Here is a 13,326-nt window from a genome sequence, read left to right as displayed (position 1 = left end):
ATGTTGCTGAGAGATGGAAAACCAGACCCCATGAATTTCTTTCCTGGACTCCTAAATCCAAAACAGACAAAATAGACAAGAGTGTGGTATCATCAGAGGTTCAGCTGCACACCTCTGAGGTGGGAGCAAAACAAGGGGAGGCAGAGATAAGATGGCAGGGGGGCTGCTGACAAGTGAATCCAACAGTTAGTTCTGACTTGCACCATCAAGCTAGATAGCATTCACACACCTTCACTTTGGCCTAGACTGTTGCTGGAAATCATTTTTTACAGATATGCTTTCTGCTCAAAGTAACATAGAATAATGGAGCCTGGGGTCAGCAGGCAGTTGTGACCTCTTGCATGTAGGCCCAGGATGCTCCCAGCCAGCCTTTTCAGCAGGCCAGTAGTGCAAGGCAGTCTCCACTGCTGCCCTCCTGCCTAGCCCTTCTTCTCAATTCTCATTCTACCAAGGGAGAGACTAGTGCAAGCCCTGGTGTCATTTCCTAACATTTTCAAGTCCATTTTCAAAAATACAATGGTAAGCCTGAATAAAAACGCCTCGTGTTCTCCTTTCTGGATACAAAGCCTTTCTGTCAGACAGGAGCACTGTTGACTACCTTTTCTCAATCTCCCTCCCACCACGCTGGGTAACCTCAAGGAGACCTTCCAGGCATGTTGCAGCATCTGCCATAGCCCAGGCATTTCTAGATTCATGCCCAGTGTTTGCTTTCTTTCTGCAGTTTTCATTGTCACTCTGCACAAGATCAGCTTCTTGTTGATAGAAAGTCTGAGTTTCCAGATGTTCCGGGCAGGCTGGCTGAGACAGAGTGTCAATACTTGCTCCATGCTAATGATGTTTTCCTGCTCCATATCAGCAGTGATCTACTGCACACCAAAGACTGTCCGGACAGACCAGAGGCTCTCAATGAGACTTTCAGTAGTTGCATATTAATTACACAGATGTTCACTCAGGATATTGTGAACGTAATTACCCAGCACCCACTTGATATCCCGGTCCTCAGATTGTACTTTTCCTTGTGATCTGCACAATTCCCCTTGGCTTGGTGAAGTTTATGAGCAAGGAAACCATCTGTCACTGCAGCTCCTCATCAAATCATTGACAGGTTTAGGTTGGAAGAGACCTCTGAAGGTTATCTAGTCCAACCTCTTGCTGAAAAGTAGTGCAACATCAAAGTCAGATTGAATTACTCAGGGCCTCGTCCAGCTGAGCTTTGAAAATATCCAAAGACAGAGGTTCCATGTTCTCTCTGGTCTGTTCCAGTCTGATTTTAGGGGAAAAACTGAAGCAGAGGCCTTGACTGTGGAAGTCTTTCTGTCCATGACCTATTCTTGCACGCTACACAGACACTCCTTTCTGTTACTATTATTATGGACAATGTATGCAACCTTGTATGTTGCTTTTACATCCTTCAATGTTCCATTCAGAGCATTACTAGACAAGACTTCATTAAATGTACAATCAGAAGATCGCTTATTTACAGTTTTCAGCCTGAGTCCCAAGTATCCACAGCACAGGGAACCCTCGTACTCCTGTCTGAGTCCACTTAGCAAGGCTCTATTCCTCATTAAGAGAACATTTTATGTTAAGACAGTAGAGATTTTGTGGCTTTCTCTGCAACTTCAAAATATCTTTCAATGCAGTGGGTCATGAGAAAGGTTCAAGTGTCACTTGTTTGAATCTTGTTCCTGTGTGTTGTGGACTTCTGCTCTCTCCACAGAAGCCGCTGTTCCAGAGAAACAAGGACTAGCTGACCTCTTTGTTCCTAGCACAGGACATGACAGAAGCATTAAAATAAAAAACACAAGACGATGTAACCAAAACCCAAGATAGCCAGTGGGACCAAGTCTGTGGACAGCATTGTCTGAGCTTGCATTCAGTGAAACTGTGGAGAAGTTGCCCATTTTCCTGTTACAGACATTTGTCACATCTGTAGCAAGTTCAGAGTGAGCACCACTGGGAAGAATTTGTGTGAGGTGGAGTTGTAGGGAGAGGACTGGTGTCATTCATGCTATCAGACACTGTCCTCAGGACATTTACCTTACTATACGTTCAAGAGGGATCAAAGGAGAAGCAGCTATTCTAAAAGAAGTCTTCCTGTAAATAAAAGGCACACATGAAAAGCCACATGCTGTGACTTTCTCCAAGGTGACATGCTAGAAAGTGTTTTTTTTTCTGTGGATGAGAGAAAACAGGTACTAGTCAGTAGGGATGGTTCCTCCCCTCTGTTCAGGTCTGGAATAAGAATCCAGGACTAGTAAATGTTTATCAAAATGGGAAATAGGAGAACAACTTTTCAGGAGACTAATCAGGGACCTACAGTGTTAACTAACATATTTCCTAGAACTGTGGCAACAGAGGCTTGGTCTACTGCTTTTGTGGTATAGGGAGGACAACCTAATGTAGAAGGAATCAAAAAGAAAAAAGGTGATGTAAGGAAGGCATCTCCAAAAATCATGGCCTTCTGACAGTGAACTACAACACAAAGATGCTTTAAATTAATATTGCCACCGTCACACACTGGTCCGTGGATGCCTATGGTTTGGGGAATGGATTAGGACAGAACCATGTCTTTCCATGTACACAACTGGGCAGCCTATTGCTCCTTATTTTCGTCTTGACATCATTCATCCAGACTGTGCTGGTCATCTGCTTCAATTAGCTTCTGAGTCACCAAAATGTGGTAGCTCCCATAAGTCACGATGGTGAACTCATGGCGTTCAGGAGCCCTGTGTGCTTTCCTCTTCATGAAGAGACCAAGCACACCTCAGCCTGGCCTTCTACTTCTTGCCTCATGTCTGCATAGCTGCTTAGTGAAATCAGTACGGACAACGAGGAGCTGCCACAAGGTTAGGATGGTGCTTAATATCCTGAAATGCAGCGCAAGTGCTGAGGGAGCTGAACTGTTGTTACTATTGATTTCACTGGGAACAGGATTTGATCATACAGGAACAGTGTTACTGGGGAAAGAGTTAAGGCAGACAAATCATGCACAGGCTTGTTCTTCTTCTAGCATGATCATTAAAAAGCAAAAATATTCTTATTTCTCCCTTCGAGTTTTTCCACAGCTACTCTATTACAAAAATTGTGTATCCTTTTGTTTCTTTTTTTTTTTTTTCCTTCCAAGCATTTCAGATTTTATAGACAAGAGGTAGACAGAAGCAGTTACTTCCAAATATGAATATAGGTTATAACAAAGCATCGGTGCTCAGAAGGGAGCAATTCTAATCTAAGAAACTCTTAACTCATATCTGCAATGCTTGTGGCCACAAAGGTTACTTCAGTACTGTTCCTTCAGTCATATATTTGAAGAGCTCTGTCAATTCATTGTTTGCACCTGAACCTTTGAATTTGGCAGAGGCAAATCTCTGCAGTTATATAAGTGCTTTAGTCTAGGTGTTTTATAGCTTACTGGCGTTTGAGTTTTAGTAGTATTATTTTAATATATTTTTTTTGTACTGTAATAAAATAAGGGTTTGTGATGAAAACTTATTGCCCCCTTTGTTTAGCATCTATCTCTTTCTGGAACAATATACCCTTAGTTTATAGCTTCAGACAACGAATGGTCAGTTCCTCACAATGAGAAAATTCTTTTCAGCAACCCTTGCACCTGATCCATGCATAAGAGAAGGGAGAAAACAGCACTGTCTCGTTTGCCAGAGATTCATCTTTCTGAGAACCGTAACTAATACTGCTATGTAGCCCTTTCAATTTGGCTACTCAAGACTTTTTATTATTATTATTATTATTATTATTATTATTATTATTATTATTATTATTATTATTGGTTTTGCTCCAAAACACATCTGTAATTTTCATTAGTACTGGTGTAAGGGGAAAAAAACAACCCACACATGTCTAATACACTGCAGCCTTCCTGTGCCTAGAATTCCCGTTAACTTTAATCAAAATTCTGCACAATAAGCAACAGCAGGATCAGCACTCGTTCTGAAAAGCAAAGTAATATATAATGATTCACCACATCTGCAAAGCCTTCCTGCCTTTTATTTATCATGCTTTTTATTTTGGTAATCATTCTTGTCTCATCAGAATGGTTATTTAAACTTGCGAGAGAAATCTATCTCAGCATTAAATTTTATCACATACATTTGTATTCATCATAATTCTTAATTTAGACTTAATAAAATAATTTAACAGTTAGTATAAAATCAATTATTAAATAATTGATTTTTTTTTTAGCACTAATGTGCACAGAACAGGAGAATCAATAGCATTCATGGTCACAACAAATTTCAAGTTATCTTTCCCGATGCCTTTGATAAATCAATGGCTAGTTGGATTCCTACTATTTTTTTTTTATCTGTACCTTGCTAAAAAATTAAACTGCATGCAAATACAGTCGTTCTTTGATTGAGTACATTTCTGCTCTTATTCACTCCTGTGCTTGCTCACCCTTTTGTCTCCTCAGGGCCACACTATTTAAATAAGCTCCCATTATTTTCAGTGGAATGACTTGCTAAAGGGAAATATTTGTGTCCCTTCGCTGGACATCTGCTGTTGGTATGAAAGCAATCAAGAGGAAAAAATGATGGTATGAAGCACATTTAACTTTCACGCCTCTTCATCATTCTGCACAAACGAACACCAACAAGAATTCAATCATAAATTTATCAAAATACATTCCTCCCCACTTTGAAAAAGCAGAAAAATAATAAAAAAAAAGATAGAACAAAGAATCAGAAAAAGTATCGAATAAGTAGATTTTACATGTGACCCCTTCAACTTGATTGTGGCTCCCCTGAGCCAGTATTACTATTTATTTCCAAAAGATCTCCAAACACTTCCAAATATAAAATACATTCTACAAATGATTGCCACTAACTGAGCAATTTAGAGTTGTCATCATTATGCCATAAATTTTGTATCCGCAGCTTTATAACGTATTAAGATAAAAACCTGATGTCAGCACGGGCGGTGGTGTGAGAGATTGTACTTACACCCCTGCTCATATGCAGCCTCTTTGATGCATTCTGCATCACTGGCTACTGCGTCTGCCTGCTCAGAACTGCCTCAGATGAGATGGTATCACAGCGTTCTGCAACAGCATAAATTGTTGTTAAAGTAGACTTCACAGTGGAAAAAAATATATATCTTTTTGTTGTTGTTGTTGTTGTTGTTGTTGAAAGACAAGTACAAGATGAAAAGTGCACTTCCTTCTATTCAACTACAGCTGTAGGAAAAAAAAATAATCTTATCTTGAAGTTCCAATAGGATCCAGTTTAATAACATCTCATGCATCTCATATGACGATCACATCAAACTAATAGTAGAGAGTTGTCTTGAGGTGCTGTTGACAACATGAATGCTACATTGCTAAATTAGAATTAGTAATGAAGAGGCAGAAGGAACTCTAATCCCATCTATCAATGACTGTTTTTAAGACCCAAGAAGAGAAACAAAGAGGCTGTGTACTTCGCTTCTGTTTCACAAACTCCTAATCAGCTGTGAATGAGCTTTTGGAAAAACTCGATCTTATGCTAAGGCACAGATACTATTATCTGATGCTAATTCAAAGCTATTGATGAAAAAATGTATGGGACTGAATGAACTCAAGGTAAGTCCACACGCAGAAAGAAAACTAATCTTACATATGGCCTTGAATATGGCTTTTCAGTTGGCTTTTGCACCTGTGAATATCTGGTGGAATGAACCTAAGATGTCAGGAATATTTTCTCTGAATTGAACACACCATCTGAAGGGTTCTTACAGATGTGATCAGTCAATGTTAGCACTGACGGCATCAGACATTACTATACCAGTTGTCTGCTTCACCCCTCTGCCTCATACATGAAGACATTTGGAAAACAAACTTCTGTCTAGTACTTCTAGGGATTACTGCTAAAGGGAATGCACCATCTGATGGGAGCCTGCAAAGAAATCCACTCTGGAAATGGGTCCATTTACACAGAAAGATGGATTAGGATATTTTTAGCAGAAAAAATATGCTATAGCTCTGCCAGTGTAACTCAGCGTGTGCTTTTTCTATTATGTACCAAGTGTTAATTTATTTTGGAACAATTGCTCTGTCTTGGAAGACTGAGAAATTAGCTTATTTCACAGTGCTTATCTCCTAAATTTTGATTCTTTTGGTCTTATTCCTTGACGCAGTTGATTATAGAAGCACAGAACTGAAAGAACAGCAACTTGAAGCTCAAATAAGTAGGGAGAGGTAGATCAGTACAGAACTTTGAAGACAATGAAATTAAGCCTAAATTTGTAATAGAAGAGGATGTTAACCCAGATGAATGACAAGATCAAAGCAGCGAGTGACAAAGATGATATTACAGTCTGTATTTGTACAGACTTTGAAGACTGAATATATGAATATTTGCAAGTATTTGCATTTGATCAATGCCGTGTTTCTGTCTCTTTCTGCTCCTGACCAATCCTATCCAGTCATACAAAAACCTGAAGGTTATAAACTCTCAGTTGGCATAAGCAGGTGTTTGTTTAACAGTATTAGGCATTTGAACTATGTTGCTCTCTTGTCTCCTGTACGTACCACCTGATACTGTTGACAGAGACGTAGCTAAGGACACACATGTTTTGGGAGAAGCTATGAACCGTAGTGCAAGAACAGTCAAGGTACTTTTCTTTACAGCAAGTGGGAAGCTGGAAGAGAATAAAAGCCATGAAATGTATTTTGCTTTCAAACCCTTTGCTTTCAAGCAGAAGGGACAGCACTGCATGTACTATTACTATTTTTTTTAAGCCTTACGTGCTTCTACCTGCCTAGGTTACACTCTGTCTTATCCATCTCATTATAGCAAAATGTGAGATTATGAAATTGATATTATTCCACAAACCAATGATGTGTTTTAGGGTTTGAAATAGCAGTAACCATCTCTGTACAGTGCTGTCTGTTGCTCTTAGCTCCCCTCCTGACATTCATATCTTGAAAGTCTCCCCCGTTTTCCTTGGATACTTGAGATCTTTTCCTCAGTTCTATTTCAACATTTTATAATTAAAAAAATGTTTCCCTCCAGTCTTTTAAATATTTTTTTTTCAAAGATCTGGATGTGTTTTCTGTTTCAGTTCCCACCTATGGTTTAACATCAAGGCCATGAGTGACCAGTAGAATTTCCTCAGCTATCATAAATTACTTTTTATCAACTGGAAGCAAAGAGGATTTTATTTATTTATTTACCTATTATCTAGTAATCTATATATCTATTTATCTATTCATCTATTTATTTATTTATTTATTTATGTTGCCACTGAACTCCACAGTGATCAAGTGAATTAGGCAAGGTGTCCTTGGTACAAAACCAATCATTATCAATGCTTGCGTGAATCATTAGCAGTACCAAAAAATAAAAATAAAAAAATGATAAAAAAAAAAATGCAGTCATATTACAGATTACAGTATCTAGTAAGGAAGCAGCCATGGTTGTGATTAGTATATCACAGTGCCAAATGAATGACCAGGGATCAATTCCAGTGCCAGCAAGCCCCAGCAGTAAGCAAGAAATATGATGAGCCTCTGCTGAAGATGAAACATTTTGTAGCAACTTTTGCAGCTGGTTTAGATTGACCTTAGATTCCAAGGAGTTTTCTGATGCTCCTCTGAGGCAGGGAAAGACAGGGTGCAGGGTGGACGTGGTCTTTTAAGGACACTACTATGTCCTCACTCTACCCCTCTAATAAAGAGGCAGATATGACTTTTTGAATGAACACTCGAATATTTATTCAGAACACTACATTTATCACTGAAATAACTTATTAATATAAATTAAACCTTCACAGCATCTATGGATATAGATGTCCTTAACACTATGAAATATGAGTATAATGCAATCAGTAGGTCCTGTCACACAGATACACACACTTTCTTTTTGAAGTTTTTGATACAAAAATCAACAGTGAAAAGGGGAAGAGTCAAAAGGTGAAGTCAAAATCTGGGTGAGAAGATAAAGCTACCTAAGGATAAGTGAACATTGGTTAAGATGACTAAATCGTTCTGTATTTAAGAAGAAAGTGTAACAAATGGTAAAACCTTTGAAATTTGGCATGTTCTTCCTTGACTTAGAGAGATGGTATGATATTTCTTGAACAGTCTTCTTGGATTTACCAAGGATTGGCTTTGTAATTTGACTGCAGCTGCTAAGTAGGTTTAGTGAAAACAGAATTGTTTGAATCATTGTCTTCTTTCTAGCAAAGCACATCTTATTTTCACAAATGATCTGGGACTGATGTACTTACTTAAGAAAATGTGCCCCGGTCCCTTGGCGAAAATTACTTATTCCAACAGTAGGGTCATTGAAAGACTCATGAACTTTTATGTATGTGAGCTTTAGAACGAGATCAAGTGGGCTAGCAAAAAATCATTCCTGCCTGACCAGTGCAAAAAATAGCTTTGAGCTGTGAGAGTGATATTATCTGCTGCTTATCCAGAAGATCAGGTTACAGCCTTGTAGCCCACATTCTTGGCCACTTAATCAGCATTGTCATGGGTCAAAAAAGGAAGGATGTTTGGGCTTTCCTCCAACACTTGAAAGTAAGTCTTCACCTTTCTATTTGTGCTGTAACATGAGCAAGAGAGTGTCCCTGCTTCATATCATTATAGAAAGGGTGACTTCATTCTATGGATTATGCAGGATGGCTATGTTGTCTTATGGAATTTGAGACATGTTTATTTGTTCTTGTGCCAGTAATATAGAACGAACAGCACTGTGAATATCATTAATGCCTTAAAGGAAAGTTAACAGCTAAACAGACAAATGCGGTATGTATAACTGTTAAGGCTATACATATGCCTCCCATAAAAACTTTTCCTTGACATTGGTGAAGCTTTTGTTTCCCTGTCCACATAACGATAAGCTTCTGGATCTTGGACCTCTCACCAACAACACTTACAGTTCTCTATCAGTTTAGAAATTTCAAAAATCATTTGTCAAAAGTAGCTCAGAGATTTGGAATACTGGAAATGGATCTGCAAGATAGTGATTAGGCATGCTGGGCAACTGAACCATTCCAGTTTCTGTAATAAACAGTGCAATTATTCATCATTTATCATCAACTTGTTTAATCTCCCCCCAGTGAATACAAAAGAATCCGTATTTAAAAATAAAGCAAAAAACTTGCAATAAAGGTTTTGTGCATTTCCTACATCAAAATCTAGAAAACAGACTGTTATGCCAACTTCCATATTCATTTTTCTTCTTATCCTATGTCTTACTACTCAACTGCCTCATTCTTTGACCCCTTTCAGCAGGAATAATCAATGATCTTCTACATTCTTGAGCTGAAATGTGTGTATGTGGGGAACTGTCATCAGGTATTTGAGATGATCCAGCTCAAGAACAGATGCAAATTATCTGTTTGCCAATAAGAAACAATCAGTAAAATTATTTTATTTTATTTTCTGCAGATGCTTCCAATCCTCTTCCAAGTCACAGCTTAGCTCTTAATGAATTCTCCTGAAGGTTTTCCTGGAGCCAAACCACTAGCGAGTATGTTTTATGCCTAAAGTTTTCTTGATGTTCTAATTCTTTTTTTTGGTACTGATTCTGGACTGTTTTCATACACACTCTGGTATCAAAACTCAGTGAAACACAGCTAATGATTGCTGATCAGCCATGTGTGACCAGTGTTTTATGTTGTTGTCTTAGCTATTCCCCAGAGCTTAACTGTTTCGTTGATTTATTTTATTTAAAACAGAATGATTATGTCTTTGAAGGTCAATGACTTCATTCCTACTGCTTCTATAACTGTGACCATTCTTACCTACTCTTTCACAGAACTTGCTGACTTTCTGTATCATCCTCTGTAAACATTAGAGAGCAGTGAATGTTGGCATGAAGTTTTCATTTCCCTGTCAAAAAGACAGATCAGAGTTAAGGCTGTACGTCTGAACGTGATACTTTATCACTCTGTGTTAAGACTGACGTTAGCTGATTAGAGCTAGATTTTTTTTGTGTTTCTGGTCATTACAACTAGAGAGAAGTCATCACTAGCATAAGAAATAGTTTAACCGTAGATTTTTTAGTGTCAAATCTATTAGTAGATACGTTTGAAAATTAAGTTTAGTGTAAGTTAAATTACTTAGGAGACTTATTAAGTTTTTAAAAACAGTTCTGTAGCTGCACAAGGAACATTTCCAAGACTAGCTACAGGTTCTAATGTAGAGATGCTGTAACTGCAGCTTTTAGAGAGCATACAATTTGCATAAATTATGCACGGGAGAAAAAAAAAAAAAAGTAGAATTATTATTTAAAAAAAAAAAAAAGAAAGAAAAAAGAAAATAGCATAGGTTATCAAGGTCTGGGGGAATTAAGAACTTTTCTGGGAGGAGGTGGGAGGCGCAGACAACTAGGAAATTCCAGGCAATTAATAGACGAAGAAAATGCTCACAGTTCAAGGGAAAAGTCTGACGTCAGGAAAGACAACAATTAATGCTATTCTGCCCCCTTGTGTTAACTCAGGAGGTAGCTGCTGCCTTTACACCCCACACATCTGAAAAAGTTCACGTCCCTTCGTGGAGATGGCATCAGGTTAACACGGGCATTGCTAAAACAGTGCCCTGACAGCAGAGAGGCTGGGGGGCTCGCAGGAGGGGACGGAGCTGAAGGGCCTAACTTTGAAGAGGATGTATTCTGTGTAAATATAATACAGGATATGGATACATCTTTGATATGCGCTGTGAGTTGCAGAACTGCATGGGGGATGGGTTAAGGCTTCAGTGGCAACGGGATTGAAGCTAAGCACACATGAGGGTATCGTAAAAAAAACAAAGGACCCGCTCTGGAGAAAACAGGCAACGCAGAACCCGAGCTTTTGTGGTTTTTATTTGCCAGCTCCAACCCTTAATTGCGGCACTACTTTGATTCTTGTTTCCACCGTTTTGTTTGTGACCCCCGGGAATAAACAGGAGTTAAGTTTGGCCAGCCACCTGCACCTGAAATAAAACAAGCAAAGAAACAAATAAATAAATAAGCTTTAGCTGAAAGTGATGATAGCCAACGAAAATACTTCCACCCCTGGATGCCAAGTTCAGAAAGAAGAGGCTTAAAACCAATAAACACATTATTGAGGTGTCTGAAGGTTAGGGACTCCAGGAGCCGCATCCCCCAAACGGAGAGGGCTGCGGAGCAAAAACCCGGGACCCTCAGCATGCAAGGGACGAAAGGCAGCTCCGTTTTTAAAGGATTTTCCTCTCAGTTTGAAGTGTGGCCCCTCCGAGACCATTTCCCACCCCCGGCAGGGCAGTGGGGCGGGCGGGCTGCCAGGGGCGCCCTCCGCAGCCGGGGCGAGGCGCTCAACTTTCAGGGCACGCGTTTGGGGGCTCGGTCCCCCGCCACCATCCCAATGCCGGCATTCATCGACGACGACGACGGGGGGGGGGTGGTCGCGGCCACAGGAACCAAACCCAAAAGCAACGCTGACGGGAAAACCCCGCGTTGAATAGTGACCCGTCCCTGCCCCGCTGCCACAGAGCAGGGGGCAAGGGGAGAGCGCGGTCGCTGTCCCCATCCGGGACAGGGGCTGCGGGGCGGGGGGGGGACGCCGCGACCCCCGGAGCCGCCCGCGGCGCCCGGCCCGCACCGCCTCGCCCTCTAGCGGGGCCGAGCGGCGCCGCCGCCGGCTGGGCGTGACTTTCCCCGCTCCCTTCAGCCCGCCCGCCTGCCGGGGGGGACCGCGAGTCAGTCAGGGAGCCGAGCTCAACCGGGACCGGCGGCGGCGCCGGGCGGGGAGACGCCGGCATTACGGCTGCCCCCCCCCTCCAACACACCCGCCCCGGCCACCGGGCTCCGGGCAGCGGGAGCCGGCGGGGAGGCAGCCCCCGGGGTGAGGGCAGCGGCCGGAGGAAGGCACCGCGGGGTCCCCGAGCCCCTCTCCGGGCACCCCGAGGAGCCGAAGGGGACGAGGAGCGCACAGAGCGGCTGCGGGGAGCCCCGAGGGGGAGTCCCGGCCGCCCCCTCCCCGCCTGCCCCAGCGGCTGGAGGGGGGCGAAAGGGGGAGCCTCCGACTTTTTGGCAGACACTTTGGCACTTTGCTGGATCCGCGGCAGGAAGGGGTGGAAATATGGGGAAAGTTGGGACTTGCCTGCTTACTTTGGCCGGACTTTTGCTGGCAGCGGGAGCGCAGACGTTCACAGGTAAGGGTCGGGGTGGGGGGTGGGGGGACACATACCCTGGCGGGGCTGACACTTCGTACACTTCGTAGCCGCTTTGTAAACGGGGGAAAAACAAAAAAAACACAACAACAACAACACAAAAAAGTGTCTGAAGGAGGAGGAGAGGAGGCGGCGGGCGGGATGCCGCTGGCGTGCGCCTGGACGGGAAGGGCGCCGAGGGGAGGGCAGGGCGAGCGGCCGGCGGGGTCGGGCCGGGCCGTGCCCCGCTCGGGCTGCGGCTCTTCCCCGCATCCCCCCTGCCAAAAGTTTCCCCCTGACCCCTGCCGGGGAGGCTGAGGGGCGAGGGGAGCCCCCCACGGGCAGCCCCCGCCGTCGGGCGGCCGCGACACGGCGGGGCGCAGCTTTGGGGGACCCCCCCCGTGTGTGGGGCTGTCGGGGCTGGCAGCCGGCGGAGCGGCGAGCCCCTCTTCCCTCGGGTCCTCGGGTGGGTTTTCGCAGCCCCCCGCTGCTCCCCCGTCCTTTTTCCGTGCCGAAGAAACCCGTAATTTCAGACGGGAATCCGGGTTGTGAAATCCCCTTCGCAGCGGAGCGCGCCGAGCTCGCTTCGGGGAGGGGGGGGGGGGGGGAGAGAGGGAGGGATGTGTGTGTCGTGGGCTGTTTCCAGCACGAAGTTGCTGCAAAGTACGGTGAAGAAATTGGAGACATCTGGTCCTCAGCTCATGAGAAGTCAGCTTCGGTGGGGAGCGAGGCTTTGAGGCTTCGCTGGGTGCGCAGGCTGCTTGCTGGGTGTTTTGGACGCACGCCTTGCTCCCGTGCGGCTCCGTGGCTAGAGCAAGTTTTATGGGGTGGGGGGGGGGGGGAGAGTTCGTGGTCTGCTTTTAAACTCGTTTAAAACTAGAAAAATCTGGGTTTATGTCAGGTCCCAGCGACCTTTTGTGTATGCAGCTGCATTTCCCTTAAATTCTCCTCCGCGTTTTTTACTGCGGGTGAGACAGAGGGCTCCTGAGCAGAGAGATGTTTAGCACCGAGATGAGATATACGAATGATGAAATCTTTTTCCAAACAGTCGTGGTAGGACGAAGCTGAGCTCTGTAGTGAATTATGGAACTGAACTCATGTATATTAGCCCTATAACTCATTAATATGGGAAGTCTAGTGTCCGGGCTTCAGTGAGAGCTCTTCCTTTATGAAGACAAATCCGTAACTCACTGCTGACCTGCACAAACTCC

General features: G+C 43.2%; 1 protein-coding gene across 6 annotated transcripts in view; it reads left to right on the top strand.

The window, feature by feature from the left end:
* The first annotated feature begins 11,674 nt into the window (after positions 1-11,674).
* PTPRM (protein tyrosine phosphatase receptor type M) overlaps positions 11,675-13,326 on the top strand; it is a 464,463-nt gene continuing 462,811 nt past the window's right edge. For all 6 annotated transcript variants that reach the window (XM_084281573.1, XM_084281572.1, XM_084281574.1 and 3 more), the window contains exon 1: positions 11,675-12,118. In XM_084281573.1, coding sequence (XP_084137699.1) covers positions 12,046-12,118 — 73 coding nt within the window. In that variant the 5' untranslated portion in view covers positions 11,675-12,045. The remainder of the gene's footprint in view (positions 12,119-13,326) is intronic.

This window comes from Netta rufina (assembly GCF_964035555.1).
Source record: "Netta rufina genome assembly, chromosome: 2".
NCBI classification, from domain to species: Eukaryota; Metazoa; Chordata; class Aves; order Anseriformes; family Anatidae; genus Netta; species Netta rufina.
This window is presented reverse-complemented; position numbering and strand designations above follow the sequence as displayed.